The sequence below is a fragment of the Ochotona curzoniae genome, unplaced genomic scaffold (assembly GCF_017591425.1).
Source record: "Ochotona curzoniae isolate NIBS_2020 unplaced genomic scaffold, NIBS_Ocur_1.0 contig_64, whole genome shotgun sequence".
Classification (NCBI taxonomy): domain Eukaryota; kingdom Metazoa; phylum Chordata; class Mammalia; order Lagomorpha; family Ochotonidae; genus Ochotona; species Ochotona curzoniae.
The window spans coordinates 50,591,679-50,612,660 of record NW_024466502.1 but is presented as its reverse complement, the minus strand read 5'-3'; the positions used below and the strand labels follow the sequence as shown (position 1 = coordinate 50,612,660).

Genomic DNA, 20,982 nt, shown 5'->3' with positions numbered 1-20,982 from the left:
GCTATGTAAAGAAAATCTACAGGATACATAGATAAATTTTGTATTTTCACTGGGTTTATTCTCTGAGATATCTCAGGAAATTTAAGCTGAAAGCATGCAGTTAGAAAACAGAGTCAGGAATATATGGGGAAGAAAAGATTTATTGTATCAGAACCAAAGTGATGATGGAAAAGCTGAAATTCTGAAGTAGTAAAAAAAAATGTAATATGAAGGGAATGATAAAAGTTAAGGGAATGAGAAAGCTAACAGGAAAGATTTCAGCAAACTGAAAGACCAGAAAATTAGAGAAAAATTGGTTCCTAAAGATTTATCAGCTCCAGAATACTTGCCAGCTAACAGTTTTTAAATGCCGTTACTAAGTCACTACTTTTTATAATATAAAATATGAAATGACAAAATCTTCCAAAGGAAAGACACAGACCGGTTGAATGGATAGTAAGAGCAAGAAAGTAAAGGAAACTCACTTCATAAATACATACACAGTCTGTGAAAGGGAAAGAATGGAAAAAAGTCATTCCTTACAATGGAAACCAAAAGTGAGTTGGAGTAACTATGCCTATAGTAGAAAAACTGTTAGACAAAAATATGAGAAAGTCATTTACTTATGAAAGGATCCATTCAACAAGATATGATTGTAATGTATATTGTAATGTATATATGCATAAATCAATGCAAGAGCACCCAGTGTTATAAAACATTATTGGATCTCAATGGAGAGATGTAATACACAATCATAGTGGAAAACTTCACAATACCACTTTCGTCACTGACACAGACTGTCCAGACCAGAAAAAGCAAACAGATTTACAGGGTCAGCACTGAGGCATAACATATTAAGCCACTGCCTACAATGCTGGTGTTGTGAGACAACAAGGCAATTCTGGTTCTCATCTCACATTGAAGAAGAATCCTTCAGTGACAGGAACAATGGTGTCCTGCTCCTACAGTCAGGAAGTCTCCATAGTTATCAGGGAAATGAAATAAAAACCACATTGAGGTTCCGCCTAACTCTGATGAGAGAAGCCTGTGTTTGGAAATCTACCAACAACAGCTGCTGGTGTGGATGTGGGCTAAAGGTACTCTGCTGCACTGGGGGGTGGAACTGCAGGCTAATGTAGCCACTACGAAGTCAGTATGGGAACAGCCAGCTGGGAATTGATGTACCATGTGAGTAGCCTGTTTTGCACAGACACATGCAGAGTGCTCAGTCAAAGGTCTTTGGACAGGCTCAACAACATCTAAAGATAACATTGTATATGTTGCACCTGCCTCTTGTCTCTCCTTCCCTCAAGGCTCCTGAAGAGTTACACCATGCAATTTTTTTCTTCTTTCCTTAAGATCCCGGCAGTCTCTCCATCGCTGGTGTTTATAACTGCTTAACAGTTCAAGTCCTGGCTGTTCTGCTTTCAATCCAGTTCTCTGCCAATGTTTTTGCCTGGCAGGTAGTGAAATTTGGGCCAAGTGGTGACAACCAGACTGCTGCTGCCCACATAGGAGACCTGGGTGAATTATTAGGCTCCCTGGCTCTGCTCTAGATGAGCCCTGACTGCAGCAACTGATTGGTGCATCTGGTAGCATTTAACAAGGAGTCATCAATTTATGGGCTTGTCTTTGTTGGGATACTTGATCACTGATTCAATCTGTATTTTGGTTGGCTTAAGTTTTCTACATCTTCGTGGTCAAGTTTTTGTAAGCAATAAATATCCAGAAAAGTATTCATTTTTTTCTCGATTTTTTGACGATTTATTTCTTTTTATTTGAAATTCAGAATTACAGTGAAATAGGGGGAGAGACAATGATAGCTTCCATCTGCTGGTTCACTCCACAAATGGTTGCAATGGCCAGAGCTGGGCCAGTCCAAAGCCAGGAGTCAGGGGCCTCCTCTGGGATCTGCCATATGTGGGCAGGGCACCATGGCCTTCTGCCCCCTGCACTGCTTTCCCAGGCCATTAGCAGGAAGCTAGATAAGAAGTAGAAAACCAGAACAGTAACTGGTAGATGAAAAGCTCTCTTTCTACCCCCTGTCTTATTGCTCTGTCACTTTACCTTTCAAATAAACAAAATAAATATTTTTTAAATTTGTTTTTTATTGAGACTCAGAGTGATGGAGAAGAGACAGAAAAGAAACAAAGATCTTTCATCTGCCATTTCACTCCTTCAGTGGCTGCAATAGGAAGAGCTCAGATGATTCATGTGATTTAATTTAGCAAAGATAATCTCAGAGTTTTGAAGCCTTAGTATTGTATTAACTTGGAAAAGTAATCCCATTGATTATGTGACTTTGGGGGAAAATTCCTGGAACAATGTGAAATGGTCACAAAGCTGAATTCAGACACACGTATAAAGCAAAGTGGTTGATCCAAGGGATGTTGAGTTGTTAAAGTAAAATTGCTTTCACATTCCATACGTGGAAATGAATTAAATGAAGAAAATGAAAAGGATAAAGGTAGACAAAGAGGCTTCTAACCTGAATAACGGAGATAGATGAGTCACTGTAGCCAAATGAATTTTCAAATATAGAAAGAAGAGCTTATAATGCATTTGTAATACACAAAAAGGAGTAAGACTTCCTTGTTAGTTAAAAGATTTATCTGGAATATTAAAAAATTATTTATGAGGAACTTGGCAAATATGTTTTGATTCTGGTGAGAATGAAACAATGAAGCATAAATTTAAGTTTATTAATGACAATTGTGTCCAAATAATTTGTTGTCTTTCTTTCTTTCCTTTTTTTTTTCTATTATTATTTACTGAAACAGTTCCATAGGCTCTGGGATTTCGCTTCTTCCCTCCCCAATCACAATAGTATGGTTCTTCATAAGCAGTCATAAGCCCATCGTTGCAGACATGGACAATGGCAGAGAATCCAGCATCCTACTGTCGAGATACATTTAACAGTCTCATTGGGAGTCCATCTTTCATCTGGAAGTCGATGCATACTGCATTGTGCCCTTGGACATACAGTTACTACACATCCCTTAAATAGAAAGCCACAAAATAAAATCAAAAACAGGAAGAAATATACACATTTACAACGCCATGAAGTTAAAGAACATATTATGGAAGGGCTAATGTGTGGCTGAATAAATAAAAAAGAAAAAATATAAGAACCTTCTTGAATAAGATGATGTTACTGTATTACCTATGAATCAGCAAAGAATTTAATATGAGGAAAAAAAGCTGTATGGAAGAAAGACAAATAAAAAAATCAAAATCCTTGAGATATAGTTTCTGTTGTTTTTTGTTGGTGAGGTGTGTCTCCTGTTGGCAATAGTCAGCTGGGCTTTGCTTTTAATGAGAACAAATTTCCTGCTTCAAAACTCTGTAGAATTGACCTGAAGGTAAGCTTAGAGGTGAGTGTTGCACATCTATGTGCAAACAGAAAAAACATAGTGATTACATGATTTAAGGAAAACATTCCTAAACTAGAATTCAGGGATTCTTTATTATCAAGGACATGTCTGTAATCATTCAGGCTCCTTATCCTCAGTACTTAACCATTAGGCCCATTATGTTTTCACCCAAACTTCGTGTACATCTCTACCATGTCACACTTCTTTCTTTCTTTCTTTCTTTTTAAAACAATCTTTCTCAGTAAATCTGGACAACTCTGTTCGCTTTCGCTTTTGACTGTGAATTCATTGAATTATATAATCTACTTTTGGCATTATGTTCTATAAAATCTTGTGTTATTTTTGTATTATTGCATGTGCATATAAGTCTTATTGACTTAATAGTGTAAATACTTTCATAGTAAACATACGGGGTATACATTTTTTTTGTTCAGACTGCTTTTCTTCTTCAATTGGGAGGCACACAGCAAATGCCATTCCATTGCCATTTTATTAATCCAAGTCCATTATCAATTGTAAATTCATTCATGTTTTTTAAACCAAACTTTGACTTTTTTTTTTTTTTTTTGGCTACTGGTTTCTTTGATCAGGTTAACTTTTCTCCTTGTTATCCCTAGGAATTTAGGTCAATTTGTATGGATGATGAGAAAGCAGGGTTTACATCTTGATCTTTTCAGGTTTCTCTAAAACTTCACCTAAACTAGGTTTTTGACAACTAGAGAGCCTACTTCCTTGATACTGTCACCGCCTTCAATTTGTCTAGAGCTCCTAAGGAATTGCCTTGTAATTTTACTAACTTCCTTTTCAAACTTACCTTGATTTTGCAAGATGAGGGGGAAAAAAAAGTTGAGGTTTTCAGCACGATTCTCACAGGCCCTACCTGCCAACTCCACCTGCAGAAAACAGCTGTGTTCACCTGTGCCCTCTTGTGCATGAATTCAACTTTTTTCAACATCTGGGACGGCAGCAGATACTGCCAACATCCTGCCTCGAAGAGCCCACAGGGGTTGGGAAGGGGTGGGGTTGTTCTTCCAGCCAGCAAGGAAGAACAACCCTAAAAGCGGACCCCAAAAAACCAGCAGGGGGCCGCCCTGCTCGGCCCATGTTGTGTCATGTGATTTTTGGCAAAAATTCCGTCAACCGAAAGCCTGGATTTGTTTTTCTGGAGTGTCGTGGCAGTAACGGTTGTGGTAGTGAGATGGTAAGGTGTCTGCGGCTCAGTGGCCACACCCATCTCTGGGAAAGAGATGTCCGCAATTTTGGAGATTGATTACCGATAATAATTCAAAGGAAATTGGATTACGCCCCACCCTGATCTACATACAGGCCCTGCCTATATAAGGAAGGGCCAAAGGAGCCCAGTCTTGTGCCGGCGACGCTTGCAGGCTCAGAGGCAGGATGGGTAAGAGAGCCACCGCATCCCGTTCCTTCCCGCTGGGATACCAGGAATTCCAGAGGACCATTGCACCTGCTGCTTGCTCCAGCAAGGCTTTCGCGCCCTCCTCTTCCACCCCTGCCTCGAGGGGCTGGGTCACGATGGCTGAGACACGCGTCCAGGACCCCACATTTGTCATCCCTAAGGCAGACCTGTGGGCACCCAAGGCGTGCACTCGCACAGAGAAGATGCCCACAGTCACCACCGTGGCCTGCAGGCCAATCGCGTCCAGCACAGCCTCTTGCAATGTCAAGAAACCCATCCTATCTGCAGCCTCCAAAAGTGAAGTCTGCTCCAGCGGCCGCCAGCGTCCACTGGGCTTCCAGCGATGTCTCCATTCCAGCCTTTGGAAGCAGGAAGCCAGGGAGAAGGTCGTGGCTTACAATCGCAGGCGCGGCGAGAGAATGGACCACGCAGACTCCGGCGGCGGTAGGGCCGTGGACACCCTCTGGAGGCCCAGGGATCTAGCGCCCAGCGCCTGGCCCAGCGCCTGCAGTGTCTCCTTGTACGACCTCTTCAGCCGCTACCAGCTCACGGAGGATCAGCTCAAGGAGAACGGCTACCCCTTTCCACACCCCAAGTACTCGGGGAACGCCATCCTCTTGAGCAAGCGACACAAGATACCGCCCGAGGACCCTTGGCTGCGCGTCTGCTGCCGCTGTGGCACCGGGTACCCAGTGCTGCCCTCGGGCCACAGCATCCAAGACGAGGAGTGTCGCTTCCACTGGGGCCGGCTGCAGTCCGCCCATGCGGCCAGCGGCTGGAAAACGCGCCACCTGTGCTGCTGGGCCCCGGTGGGCTCGGTCGGCTGCCAGGTGGCCAAGCGCCATGTCCAAGACGGCCGGAAGGAAAATCTCCGGGGCTTCGTGAAGACCAAGGACAAAGTGCGGTCTCATCCCGCCCAGCCGGGCATCTATGCCGTGGACTGTGAGATGTCTTACACCACGCTGGGCCTGGAACTGACACGGGTCACCGTGGTGGATGCCCACATGCGACTCGTGTTTGATGCTTTCGTCAAGCCCGAAAACGAGATCGTGGATTATAACACCAGGTTCTCTGGGGTGACCGAGGCCGACCTCGCCTGCACCAACCTCACACTTGGCGATGTCCAGGCCGTGCTGCTGAGCCTCTTCAGCGCCGACACCATCCTTGTGGGGCACAGCTTGCAGAGTGACCTGCTGGCCCTGAAGCTCATTCACCACACGGTAGTGGACACGGCTGTGCTTTTCCCGCATCATCTGGGCCTGCAGCTCAAGCGCTCCCTCCGCGATCTCGCGGCCAGCTACCTCCACAAGACCATCCAAAACCACGAGCGTGGGCATGACTCTTGCGAGGATGCCCGCTCCTGCTTGAGCCTGGTCTATTGCAAAATCCTGCAAGATGCCAACAAGAATGACAATTCCGGCCTGGGACCCTGAAGCCCTGGTCTTGCCTGGAACTCCTTTTCGCCTTGCCGGAATACGGCCAACTAAGAGAAACGGAAGGGACCTCCTGGCATGCGAGGGGACAAAACAGTGCCTCCGACCCTGGAGTCTTGAGCTCCCCTACATTGGCTCCTTGGGTCTATCCTCATGTCTTCTCTCTTACACATCTCTGCTCTTGGTGGAGATTGCTGATTCCACCGGCTGCAAGACTGGGACAGGTTTGAACTACCTACCCCCAGCCCCAGGAGGCCCCTCCGTGTTTGGCCACCGAAACTCCTTTTGAGAGACCTGACTTCCGCTCATTCGGACTTCATTTGCAATCGTTTTCATTGTGATTATTGGTGACGACTTGCACAAGTCCTCTGTGCTGCCTTTCCTCTTGGAGATCTGAAGATTCAGCACGCAGAATTGCCGTCTGTCACAGTCATTCCACTCGAATGGAGAAGCTGTGGGAGGAAAGAAATTCCCATGTCCAGATCACCTGCTCCTGAGGCGATTTCATAGAATCAGCACAACGAAACAAGTCGGCCTTCTCCGCAAGACTATTTGGACTCTCGAGTGATGAGACTGCCAACCCGGACTGAAGACTGACTTTATACAGAAACTGCCTCTGCTTAGAGCCCAGCGGCTCTCAGGAATGTGAAGATACTGGTCAAACGTCTCTTACCTAATGTTCTTTTTCTTATAAAACCTCTAACATTTATTTTTCTTAGTGTATTCTTTGATTATTCTTTGATCAATGCCCCCTAACAATTTTATTCTCTGAATATACCAGAGCAATGCCCCCTCCCCAACTAAGCATGTGTGTCCGATTATATTCTTACATTTTATGCACAAATAAAATGATTGTATTGATGATTGCTCTGTGTGTTTTTGCTTGACTTTGATAAGGGTTGGGGAATGAATTAGACTTAGATCGGAAGCTCAGTAGCCACGTGTGACTAAATGGCCCAGAGCACCAGAGGACTGGGCCTACGTAAGGGCATTAAGGTAGCACCATGGAGACAATGGGATATCTGGGAGAACTTTTCCTTTGCTTTGGTTTGCAAATGATTAGTCTAGCACTTCATGCAGAGTAGGTGTTCAATGAACATTGGTTAAAAGGATGAATGGGGTGGAGTTCAGTACCCAGGGCCCCCTGGCTTTGTGTGTGCTGTGATAGGATCCTGATTTGGTTTCCTTGAGCTGATGCAGGATTTAGCCCTCAGCATCCTATGCTCTGGGGCTAAGAGGGCTGCAACTGAGTCAGGTCACTCTGTAAGCCTTTGGAAAGGATTGGGTTTGGCCGTCGGGGTGTGGTCTTGGCCGTCGGGGTGTGGTACCATTATTGAATCCTGGGGAGGGAGAGAACCCACAGGCACAGAGGTGTGCGGTGAGGGGGCTTTCCTAGAGCCTGTGTAGCTGTGTGTGTCTCCAGAATCAGGAGCAAATTTAACCTATATGGGCCCAGCTCCATGGCCTAGCGGCTAAAGTTCTTATGATTAACAATAATCCTCAGCTATTCTGGAAAACTGACTCTGTGTTAGTTCCAGTCTAAGTACTCAATGAATAGACTTAATCTTCCCAAGAATCCTGAGATATTTAGTGTCCTAAGTCATACATTCAACTGCAGGACAATGAGCATTTTCGTGTTTAACAACTGACCCAAGACCACAGAGCTCACAATTTATTTTTTTTAAATTTTATTATTTTGATGTTTTTAAAAAATATTTTTAGGATGCAGTTCCTTAAAGCTCAGGGATTTCTCCATCTACCCTTCCCAACACCCATTCTGTCCCAGTATTTTCCCCTATATTCTAACAACCATAAACCCATCCTTCTGCTATTGAAGTGTGTCCCTAAGGCCACAGAGTACCCCAGCCACACACAGCTGTTTACAAAGAGTCACATGGAAAAGCCGCCAGAGCGCGATTCCGAGATGAAGGAAGCAGCGGCCTGCTCCGGCATTTGACAGGATGAGGTCTATTTGAACAATACGACCAATCTGATGACAAATGGACAGAATGAGCAAAGGACCCTAAGCACTCCGTGAGCCTGAAGCCTGTGACAACGCCCTAGCTGGACACTGGTGGAACCTGTTGGGATCCAAGTCGATGATCGGTGAGAAGCAGGCGGGTCCGTTTCTGACGATGTTGCTGATTCTCCAGTTCTATTCTGTAGTAAATTGAGAAAATGTCCCCAAAGCCATAAGCCTGAAGATTGGCCTTGTGTACACACGTGAGCTCTCTCTCTCACACACACACACACACACACACACACACACACAAACACAAATGCACACACACAAATGCACACACAGAAATGCACACACACACAAACACACATGAGACACACACAAGCACACACGAAGCACAAACACACACAAGACAATAAGCACACAACACACAAATGACACACAAATACACACTTGAGACACACACACACACACACACCAGAATGAGAGTCAGAGGAAAGCCGATGTTGAGAACAAGCTATTTCTTCTTCTTCTTCTTTTTCTTTTTTTAAGATTTATTTATTTTTATTGCAAAGTCAGATATACAGAGAAGAGGAGAGACAGAAAGGAAGATCTTCCGTCCGATGATTCCCTCCCTCAGTGAGCACAACGGCGATGCTATGCCAATCCGAAGCAGGAGCCTCTTCCGGGTCTCCCACGCGGGTGCAGGGTCCCAAAGCCTTGGGCCGTCCTCTGCTGCTTTCCCGGGCCACAGGCAGGGAGCTGGAAGGGAAGCAGGGCTGCCGGGATTAGAACCGGCGCCCATATGGGATCCCAGGCGTGCAAGGCGAGGACCTTAACCACTTGTGCCACCGCGCCGGGACCCAGAGATTCTTTATTATCAAGGACATGTCTGTAATTATTCAGGCTCCTTATCCTCACTCAGTGCTTAACCATTAGGCCCATTATGTTTTCACCCAAACTTCGTGTGCATCTCTATCATGTCACACTTCTTTCTTTCTTTCTTTTTAGAACAATCTTTCTCAGTAAATCTGGACAACTCTGTTCGCTTTCGCTTTTGACTGTGAATTCATTGAATTATATAATCTACTTTTGGCATTATGTTCTATAAAATCTTGTGTTATTTTTGTATTCTTGCATGTGCATATAAGTCTTATTGACTTAATAGTGTAAATACTTTCATAGTAAACATACGGGGTATACATTTTTTTTTGTTCAGACTGCTTTTCTTCTTCAATTGGGAGGCACACAGCAAATGCCATTCCATTGCCATTTTATTAATCCAAGTCCATTATCAATTGTAAATTCATTCATGTTTTTTAAACCAAACTTTGACTTTTTTTTTTTTTTTTTGGCTACTGGTGTCTTTGATCAGGTTAACTTTTCTCCTTGTTATCCCTAGGAATTTAGGTCAATTTGTATGGATGATGAGAAAGCAGGGTTTACATCTTGATCTTTTCAGGTTTCTCTAAAACTTCACCTAAACTAGGTTTTTGACAACTAGAGAGCCTACTTCCTTGATACTGTCACCGCCTTCAATTTGTCTAGAGCTCCTAAGGAATTGCCTTGTAATTTTACTAACTTCCTTTTCAAACTTACCTTGATTTTGCAAGATGAGGGGGCAAAAAAAGTTGAGGTTTTCAGCACGATTCTCACAGGCCCTACCTGCCAACTCCACCTGCAGAAAACAGCTGTGTTCACCTGTGCCCTCTTGTGCATGAATTCAACTTTTTTCAACATCTGGGACGGCAGCAGATACTGCCAACATCCTGCCTCGAAGAGCCCACAGGGGTTGGGAAGGGGTGGGGTTGTTCTTCCAGCCAGCAAGGAAGAACAACCCTAAAAGCGGACCCCAAAAAACCAGCAGGGGGCCGCCCTGCTCGGCCCATGTTGTGTCATGTGATTTTTGGCAAAAATTCCGTCAACCGAAAGCCTGGATTTATTTTTCTGGAGTGTCGTGGCAGTAACGGTTGTGGTAGTGAGATGGTAAGGTGTCTGCGGCTCAGTGGCCACACCCATCTCTGGGAAAGAGATGTCAGCAATTTTGGAGATTGATTACCGATAATAATTCAAAGGAAATTGGATTACGCCCCACCCTGATCTACATACAGGCCCTGCCTATATAAGGAAGGGCCAAAGGAGCCCAGTCTTGTGCCGGCGACGCTTGCAGGCTCAGAGGCAGGATGGGTAAGAGAGCCACCGCATCCCGTTCCTTCCCGCTGGGATACCAGGAATTCCAGAGGACCATTGCACCTGCTGCTTGCTCCAGCAAGGCTTTCGCGCCCTCCTCTTCCACCCCTGCCTCGAGGGGCTGGGTCACGATGACTGAGACACGCGTCCAGGACCCCACATTTGTCATCCCTAAGGCAGACCTGTGGGCACCCAAGGCGTGCACTCGCACAGAGAAGATGCCCACAGTCACCACCGTGGCCTGCAGGCCAATCGCGTCCAGCACAGCCTCTTGCAATGTCAAGAAACCCATCCTATCTGCAGCCTCCAAAAGTGAAGTCTGCTCCAGCGGCCGCCAGCGTCCACTGGGCTTCCAGCGATGTCTCCATTCCAGCCTTTGGAAGCAGGAAGCCAGGGAGAAGGTCGTGGCTTACAATCGCAGGCGCGGCGAGAGAATGGACCACGCAGACTCCGGCGGCGGTAGGGCCGTGGACACCCTCTGGAGGCCCAGGGATCTAGCGCCCAGCGCCTGGCCCAGCGCCTGCAGTGTCTCCTTGTACGACCTCTTCAGCCGCTACCAGCTCACGGAGGATCAGCTCAAGGAGAACGGCTACCCCTTTCCACACCCCAAGTACTCAGGGAACGCCATCCTCTTGAGCAAGCGACACAAGATGCCGCCCGAGGACCCTTGGCTGCGCGTCTGCTGCCGCTGTGGCACCGGGTACCCAGTGCTGCCCTCGGGCCACAGCATCCAAGACGAGGAGTGTCGCTTCCACTGGGGCCGGCTGCAGTCCGCCCATGCGGCCAGCGGCTGGAAAACGCGCCACCTGTGCTGCTGGGCCCCGGTGGGCTCGGTCGGCTGCCAGGTGGCCAAGCGCCATGTCCAAGACGGCCGGAAGGAAAATCTCCGGGGCTTCGTGAAGACCAAGGACAAAGTGCGGTCTCATCCCGCCCAGCCGGGCATCTATGCCGTGGACTGTGAGATGTCTTACACCACGCTGGGCCTGGAACTGACACGGGTCACCGTGGTGGATGCCCACATGCGACTCGTGTTTGATGCTTTCGTCAAGCCCGAAAACGAGATCGTGGATTATAACACCAGGTTTTCTGGGGTGACCGAGGCCGACCTCGCCTGCACCAACCTCACACTTGGCGATGTCCAGGCCGTGCTGCTGAGCCTCTTCAGCGCCGACACCATCCTTGTGGGGCACAGCTTGCAGAGTGACCTGCTGGCCCTGAAGCTCATTCACCACACGGTAGTGGACACGGCTGTGCTTTTCCCGCATCATCTGGGCCTGCAGCTCAAGCGCTCCCTCCGCGATCTCGCGGCCAGCTACCTCCACAAGACCATCCAAAACCACGAGCGTGGGCATGACTCTTGCGAGGATGCCCGCTCCTGCTTGAGCCTGGTCTATTGCAAAATCCTGCAAGATGCCAACAAGAATGACAATTCCGGCCTGGGACCCTGAAGCCCTGGTCTTGCCTGGAACTCCTTTTCGCCTTGCCGGAATACGGCCAACTAAGAGAAACGGAAGGAACCTCCTGGCATGCGAGGGGACAAAACAGTGCCTCCGACCCTGGAGTCTTGAGCTCCCCTACATTGGCTCCTTGGGTCTATCCTCATGTCTTCTCTCTTACACATCTCTGCTCTTGGTGGAGATTGCTGATTCCACCGGCTGCAAGACTGGGACAGGTTTGAACTACCTACCCCCAGCCCCAGGAGGCCCCTCCGTGTTTGGCCACCGAAACTCATTTCGAGAGGCCTGACTTCCGCTCATTCGGACTTCATTTGCAATAGTTTTCATTGTGATTATTGGTGACGACTTGCACAAGTCCTCTGTGCTGCCTTTCCTCTTGGAGATCTGAAGATTCAGCACGCAGAATTGCCGTCTGTCACAGTCATTCCACTCGAATGGAGAAGCTGTGGGAGGAAAGAAATTCCCATGTCCAGATCACCTGCTCCTGAGGCGATTTCATAGAATCAGCACAACGAAACAAGTCGGCCTTCTCCGCAAGACTATTTGGACTCTCGAGTGATGAGACTGCCAACCCGGACTGAAGACTGACTTTATACAGAAACTGCCTCTGCTTAGAGCCCAGCGGCTCTCAGGAATGTGAAGATACTGGTCAAACGTCTCTTACCTAATGTTCTTTTTCTTATAAAACCTCTAACATTTAGTTTTCTTAGTGTATTCTTTGATTATTCTTTGATCAATGCCCCCTAACAATTTTATTCTCTGAATATACCAGAGCAATGCCCCCTCCCCAACTAAGCATGTGTGTCCGATTATATTCTTACATTTTATGCACAAATAAAATGATTGTATTGATGATTCCTCTGTGTGTTTTTGCTTGACTTTGATAAGGGTTGGGAAATGAATTAGACTTAGATCGGGAGCTCAGTAGCCACGTGTGACTAAATGGCCCAGAGCACCAGAGGACTGGGCCTACGTAAGGGCATTAAGGTAGCACCATGGAGACAATGGGATATCTGGGAGAACTTTCCCTTTGCTTTGGTTTGCAAATGATTAGTCTAGCACTTCATGCAGAGTAGGTGTTCAATGAACATTGGTTAAATGGATGAATGGGGTGGAGTTCAGTACCCAGGGCCCCCTGGCTTTGTGTGTGCTGTGATAGGATCCTGATTTGGTTTCCTTGAGCTGATGCAGGATTTAGCCCTCAGCATCCTATGCTCTGGGGCTAAGAGGGCTGCAACTGAGTCAGGTCACTCTGTAAGCCTTTGGAAAGGATTGGGTTTGGCCGTCGGGGTGTGGTCTTGGCCGTCGGGGTGTGGTACCATTATTGAATCCTGGGGAGGGAGAGAACCCACAGGCACAGAGGTGTGCGGTGAGGGGGCTTTCCTAGAGCCTGTGTAGCTGTGTGTGTCTCCAGAATCAGGAGCAAATTTAACCTATATGGGCCCAGCTCCATGGCCTAGCGGCTAAAGTTCTTATGATTAACAATAATCCTCAGCTATTCTGGAAAACTGACTCTGTGTTAGTTCCAGTCTAAGTACTCAATGAATAGACTTAATCTTCCCAAGAATCCTGAGATATTTAGTGTCCTAAGTCATACATTCAACTGCAGGACAATGAGCATTTTCGTGTTTAACAACTGACCCAAGACCACAGAGCTCACAATTTATTTTTTTTAAATTTTATTATTTTGATGTTTTTAAAAAATATTTTTAGGATGCAGTTCCTTAAAGCTCAGGGATTTCTCCATCTACCCTTCCCAATAGCCATTCTGTCCCAGTATTTTCCCCTATATTCTAACAACCATAAACCCATCCTTCTGCTATTGAAGTGTGTCCCTAAGGCCACAGAGTACCCCAGCCACACACAGCTGTTTACAAAGAGTCACATGGAAAAGCCGCCAGAGCGCGATTCCGAGATGAAGGAAGCAGCGGCCTGCTCCGGCATTTGACAGGATGAGGTCTATTTGAACAATACGACCAATCTGATGACAAATGGACAGAATGAGCAAAGGACCCTAAGCACTCCGTGAGCCTGAAGCCTGTGACAACGCCCTAGCTGGACACTGGTGGAACCTGTTGGGATCCAAGTCGATGATCGGTGAGAAGCAGGCGGGTCCGTTTCTGACGATGTTGCTGATTCTCCAGTTCTATTCTGTAGTAAATTGAGAAAATGTCCCCAAAGCCATAAGCCTGAAGATTGGCCTTGTGTACACACGTGAGCTCTCTCTCTCTCTCACACACACACACACACACACCTAAGCACACACACACAAACACACAGATGCACAAACACACACACACACAAATGCACAGAGCACGCAAACGCACACAAAGAGAAACACACACATACCACACACAATTACACCCAGAGGCACACACAGGAGACAATAAGCACAGAATCACAGGAGACACAGAAATGCATACTTGAGACATATATGAGACACACACATACACAAATATATACAAGACATGCTTGGCCCACACATGGCACACACACACCAAAATGAGACTCAGAGGAAAGCCGATGTTGAGAACAAGCACTTACTTCTTCTTCTTCTTTTTTAAAAAGATTTATTTATTTTTATTGCAAAGTCAGATATACAGAGAGGAGGAGAGACAGAGATAAAGTCTTGTGTCGATCATTCGCTCCTCAAGTGAGTGCAATGGCTGGTGCTGCACTGATCCAAAGCGAGGAGCTACAAAGTTCTCTGGTCCCCTTACAGATGCGCGATCTAATTGCGTTGTTCCATCCTTGACTGCTTGTCCAGGCCACAAGCATAGAGCTGGATGTGAAACAGGCCTGTCAAGATTAAAACCAACACCCCTGTGGGATTCCGGAGCGTGCAAGATGAGGGCTTTAGCTGCTAAGCTACCTCACCAGGCCCAAGCTCTCTCTTCTGAAATGCCTACATGCAGTGTCCCGTTGGTAAAGTCACAGTAGCTGTGAACAAGGGACTAATGGTAGTGATGATTTTCTAAGTTCTTTAATCCAAGTGGGGTAAAAACAAAATACAAAACTAAACGAAACAAACACCTTCCTGAACACGTCTTAAGTGTTGTGATGTATTATTTTTCAGAGTAAACGCACATCAAGGTATAAAATAAAGAAATTTAGCAATTGGTTAAAAAAAGAAGAAGAAAAGCAAGTAAATTAACTCCTATATTGCCCTCAAAATGGAGTTTGTAAATTGATGTCAGTTTTATCTTTGTGAAATTCAGTGATTTACACATCCAGCCCTTGTAGCCTGCAAAAATTTCTGAACCACAATGCATGGATTCTTTTGAAGAGAAAAGAAAATTAAAAAAAAATTATGCAAACACATTTTTTTAAAAAAAGTTCTTGTGCAGTATTTGTACAATAAATAATGTATTTAGCAGGACAAATGAATTATTTTCATATAAATATGGAAAATGGAAAAAAATCTTCCTCGTGTTGGTTCAGTCCACTAATGACTAATGTAAGAGGTGAGCTGATACAGAGTGAAGAGCCAGGATCTTTTTCCAGACTCCCATGATGGGGTGGTGTCAGGACTTTGAGCTGTTCTCTGCTGATTTCCCAGGCTATGGAGCAAGGAACTAGATTGGCAGCAGAACAGCTAGGACATGAACCGCCATCTGTATGGAATGTCGGCACTTGCAGGTAGAGGATTAACCACTGAGCCATAGTGCTGGTCCAAGAGCTCACAGATTCTAAGGTAAAAGGCCAGGAACCAGAATTTGCCCATCCCTACCTCCAAGGTTGGTGTGTGTGTTTGTCTGGAGGGGAAACTCCTGGGCTCATAATCATATGGGAATGCCCTCTTTTTTAAAAAAAAAAAATAAGATTTATTTTATTTTCATTACAAAATCAGATATACAGAGAGGAGGAGAGACAGAGAGGAAGATCTCCCATCTGATGATTCACTCCCTAAGTGAGCGCAACGGCCGATGCTATGCTGATCCAAAGCCAGGAACCAGGAACTTCTTTCGGGTCTCCACGCGGGTGCAGGGTCCCAGGGCCTTGGGCGGTCCTCGACTGCTTTCCCAGGCCACAAGCAGGGAGCTGGATGGGAAGTGGAGCTGTTGGTGCCCATATGGGATCCCAGTGTGTTCAAGGCGAGGACTTTAGCTACTAGGCCACGCCGCTGGGCCCGGGAATGCCTTCTTGAAGTGACTGGGTAGAAGTTAATCTCATTATTTTGGCTTCTGACTCTCTGGCCCGGAGCTGTGGGCCTACCTGTACAATGGGTGCTGGATTCGTGAGCCCCTGGGGTGTGGGGAGGAGTCTGGTTTGGCCTATGTTGCCTGGCTCAGGGCCACTATCCCAACTAAGAGAACTGGTCCTCAATGTAGAGGATGGAGTACTGGATGGCAGATCATGGTGCATTTGGAGAACATACTAGATCATTGGGGCCTACAGAGGATATCTGATACCATAGCAGAGAATGAAGAACAAAACACATGGAAAACTACCCCAGCCAAACGATGACAGCAAATATCTGGGCGATTGGAGATTATAAGGTTAATGTGTCAGCCAGTGGACCTTGGAAGGGATTCCTCACCCACAGATTGGCGAGACCCACAGCACTTCAAAACGATTGCATCCACCTGGGCAGAACCCTCAGAGCGATGTGCCATATTGTAGCCCTGGGTTGATATCAGGTGGTCTTTCCCCATCCTCGGGAACTGGGATGGTTGGGAGGCTGGGTATAGCCTATCCCCCTTATCTGCCCCCTCCTGAAGAAATGGGAAGAAGAAATAGAAAGCTTGGAAACAACAACCACAGCCTCTTCTCTCTAATCCTAGATCCTTTCCACCATGATTGACTATGTAAACATCATCTAAAATTAAAAAAAAAAAGAAAATTCAAAGCTATAACAGTAAGCCAGGGTAACGACTCAGTTTTCCTCATCATAATTCTCGTATATTTGCCCTGCTCCTGTGGGCTGCATAGTTTTATTCATTTTTAAATTTAATTAATTAATTAATTAATTTTGGAAAGGTAGAGTTACAGAGACAGAGGAGAGACAGAGATCTTCTATCTGCTGGTTTGCGCCCACGTGACCGCAACAGCTGGAGTTGAGCCTGTCCGAAACAAGGAACTGTCTCATCAGAATCCTAGTAGTGGAAATGGGTGCTCTATTTTGGGTGTGTCACCCAGGAGTTTGTGCATTGGCATCTTGGTCTTCAGTGTGCTGCTGATGGTAGAACCTTTAAGAGGTGGATCCGAGGTGAAGTGATAGCCATTGGGAATACTGGTCACACAAAAGGAGAGAGATGGTTGTTATAAAACAGCAAGCTTGGCCCCCTTCCTGCTCTCCAGTTTCCTATCTTGCCACGTGATCTCTTTCTTTTACATCTGCTCCTGCCAGTGTGAGGCCATCCGTCGGAGACACTCACCAGAGCTGAGTTCTTGCAGGCAGCGTGCCCAGGAACCTCCAACACTGTGAACTATATTAACCTCTTTTCTTTATGAGTTACCCACCCTCCAGTTTTTTTATTACGGCTATGGGAAAGAGGCTAACAAAATGAGTCTGATATAATTTCTGATTATCATTTTAAAAAACGCAGAAATTACAGTAGCTTTCCATGAAGTACCAAATGATCTCAGATTACATCGTAGTTTCTGGTTTTTGCTATTGAAGGTTCAGGCACTATACCACAAGAGTTAGGATTTCTCCCTGATAGTCCTGACTGTGAATGAAACTTGGGGTTGCACAGCTTTATTCATGTTGATTTATTTCCAGAAATTTGGTCCCAGAGCGAGGTCTTTTTACTTCTCGCTAACTCTCTGCAGGTGTAGACATCATTCGTTACTGCCAGATAGATGGGACTTCAGAACGTTAGTTCCCAAACCACATACAAAAGAGATGAAAACCAAATGTTGCAAAACCAAGATGTTGCAGTAACATCTTCCTGACAAATCGATTTGTTGGTTTTGTAGGATGATGTGGTTCCAGTGATATGCACAGCAGGGCAATGAAGAATCACTAAGCTGAAATGTTGTAGGACTGTATTTCCTTCTTTCAGCTGCTCCAATCGGCTCTTTTTCCCTAGCAAAAATAGTGTAGCTGTAGGATACAGGCACAGCAAAAATAAATTTGAACTCAGTTTTTTCCTTATTAAGCTCTAGTGAAGTGAAACCAAACACCCTTTATGAGAGGCTTTGCGAAAATTCTTACTGTTTTCTGATTTTATAGAGTCTTACAAGATTCCTAAATATAATTCATAATAACACCAACCTAGCTTGCAAAGTCTAAATTTGCTGATACTTAGTTGTGCTTTACTTAGGGAAAAGCAAAACTTTGTCCTGTATTCCATGGATGCATTCATTTACAACTTCCTAATTCTTCCCTTATTTCTTCTTATTTTTTTAAAGTAATTATTTGAGATGGAGGAAGGAAGTGAATGAGAGAGAGAGAGAAAGAGGGAGGAAAGGAGGGAGGGAGGGAGGGAAGGAGGGAGAGAGAGAGAGAGAGAGAGAGAGAGAGAGAGGATGTTTCATCTATTATTTTATTCCCCAAGGGTATGTGATGGCCAGGATTGAACCAGGACCAAATGCTGAAGTCAGGAATTCAATCCAGGTTTCTTATGAGTGGTAAGGGCTCAAGTCCTTGACCCATGACTGCTGCCACCCAGCATCTGACTCAGGAGGAAAGTGGAAGCTGGTGACAGGGCTAGGGACCCAGCTAAAGCACTCTGCTGTGGAAAGTCTTAGCTGCTAGGCCAAATGCCAGCTTCCTTGCTTTGCTTTTGATTTTGAGGCAGTAGTTGGGCAATTTTTATATTTTATGGTTTCTGCGACAATCTAGGCACTTTGCAGGTTTCTATAAATACATGTTCCACTTTGAAAAATATACTGAGTATAAAACTGATCAACAAAATATCTTATTATCAGAGAGGAACGAGGGCAATTTCTCTTTCCACACACAGAATTCAGGAGCTTCTATTCTGATGCATTGAAGGTTTATATGTTGTACCCCATTCTAATTGCTTTTATCTGAGTTCAAAAATTTCCTGTGTGACTGAGCTTGTGTTTTGATATTCTAACAGAATTCTGAGTTGGAAAGCCTAAAGTGGAAGGGAAGATACAAGCAAAGGGCTTGGAGAGTTTCAGAGAGGGAAGAACAGGGTGGAGATGGAAGGTAGAGAAAGCTTTTACAAAAGAATCATGATCAGGAGCAAGACTAAAATTATTAGTCAATATTTGAGGTAATTTTAGGTATTCCGTAAACTGAAGGAATAATTACCCAATACCTCCCAAGAAGATTTTCTCAAGCCAAGATAAAGCTTGCGTCAATCGACACACCTCATAAAACTGCTTTAGGCATTATCTTTTAGTCAGTAGATTTTTTTTGTCATTTACCAGCACAAAAAAAGTACTTATCATTGGAGCACCCTTGGCAAGTGTAAAGTCCTTTAACAAATATCAATTCTGAAAAGAAATAAAAACTTAATATTTTAAAAATAGCCCTGAAATATTATCTTGGCTAAGCCAAGCCTGTGAAGTACCTGTATTGTGTATATTCTTTTTCACATACATAGTTTCAAGATAGAGGGATCATAAAAGTCAATCTGTGTTTTAAATTATGATTCAACTCAGCCAAAATAAATGCCTTCCAAGTGAGCTCACTGTAGAACTCTCTTTAAATATTTAAAGGTATAACATCTTTTGTGTGTGTCCAAAGATCTACATCTTTAAACTTAATTTAAAAAAAATTACACTCATCTAGTTATCCCAATATCCAGCAAGGGTTGGGAATGAAAGCCTTTTGGGGGGAAGTGACCACTAGAGAGCTTTGGAGTGATCTTGCACTGATGGCTGGAACAAAAAGGGTGCAAAGGTTGAGGGCACACCTCATTCAAGAAAGATGACAAGATTGTCTGTTTTCATTATTGAAACTGAGCAGAAAACTGAGTACAAATGTTGAGAGTTTGGAAGAAATGGAAAAAGGGAGTGGGTTCAGGATAATTAGTACAATATTGATTTATGAACTGAACCAAAGAGTTGAAAGATATTTCTAAAGGGTGCCCAACATAAGGCTATTTCTTGGGTTGGACATATGGGATAAGAACCCAGATAAACCATTAATGGAAGAGAAAAACTAAGCCACTAACTCTGTGATACTAAGGGAGTCTCTGGTCTGACTAAATCCCCTGAAATACCAACTTGACTTGATTAAGTGATTTTCAACTCTTAACCATCTGACAGTCTCCATTGCTAACACCCATCTTTTAATTTACTCTCATTTCTATAGCTCCTTCCTTTTTGAGAATGTAATTCTCTATCTGGCATTTGTCAGGTAACTCGTATTCATTCTTTAGTTCAATCAGCACTTCTCTGAATAGGTTGTTCTCTACTGGCTTTAGTAAACCTTGCTGCTCCCATAAAGTCTTATGTGAGTAGTTCTCCAATCCTAGTACTTGAACCAAATTACCTGGAAGCATTAAATACAGAATCTTTAGGGACCCACCGAAAGTACACACATTAGAAGCTGGATGCCGCAGAAAGACGTTCATTTATTGCAGTTTTCCCATGATTTAAATATATATAAATGAATCAGGAGTAAGTTTTGTGATTGTAATATTTATTGTTCTTTTCTCTGTGTATTTTTTGCTTCTCAGTTGAACACATTTTCAGGTCAGAGCCAGTGTTTATCTTTTTGGGTGGTCTTAGTATCTATGCAAAAATCTGGAATATATCATAAACTAGTATATTCATGCATCACTTAATCACATGAACATGAGAAATATGTCATTATGTAATTTTATCATTGTGGAAGGTTCACAAACTTAGATGATATCAGTCAATCGCTTGACAAGGCCTCTTGATGCAATAAACGAAATCTGTAAACATGTATTATGGTATACTATTTTACAATAAATTTTTTTTATGGGTAGATCTAACGCCATCTAAAAATAATAATAAAAACACATGTGGTAAGCACATAAGTCATTTGTTATCATTATCAAGTATCATATACCGTGTGTAGTTATATGTGCTATCTTTTTGTTTGACTAAGTGTAAATTTGTTTACGTAAGCATTACCACAAGCACGTGAGCTATGCGCCACACAACAATGATTGCATCGTCACAAGACCGTCACTTTCACCTCCATTGCAATCTGGTCTGTCCTTCACAGAAAGCTTATGTGCTGTATAACTATGTGTATTCATTTAATTAGTCAATG

At 44.6% G+C, this 20,982-nt stretch overlaps 2 protein-coding genes across 2 annotated transcripts; both read left to right on the top strand.

Moving 5' to 3' along the window:
* The first annotated feature begins 4,751 nt into the window (after window positions 1–4,751).
* Window positions 4,752–6,206, top strand: LOC121163549 (putative exonuclease GOR). The gene has a single exon (XM_040991085.1). The coding sequence runs from the start codon at window positions 4,752–4,754 to the stop codon at window positions 6,204–6,206; it is 1,455 nt and encodes a 484-aa protein (XP_040847019.1).
* A 4,143-nt stretch (window positions 6,207–10,349) lies between these two features.
* On the top strand, window positions 10,350–11,804 carry LOC121163548 (putative exonuclease GOR). The gene has a single exon (XM_040991084.1). It carries the CDS (start codon window positions 10,350–10,352, stop codon window positions 11,802–11,804), a length of 1,455 nt encoding a protein of 484 aa, XP_040847018.1.
* The last annotated feature ends 9,178 nt before the right edge of the window (window positions 11,805–20,982 follow it).

Coding starts and splice junctions, on each gene's coding strand:
- LOC121163549 (XM_040991085.1), top strand. CDS start 4,752: ATGGGTAAGAGAGCCACCGCATCCCGTTCCTTCCCGCTGGGATACCAG.
- LOC121163548 (XM_040991084.1), top strand. CDS start 10,350: ATGGGTAAGAGAGCCACCGCATCCCGTTCCTTCCCGCTGGGATACCAG.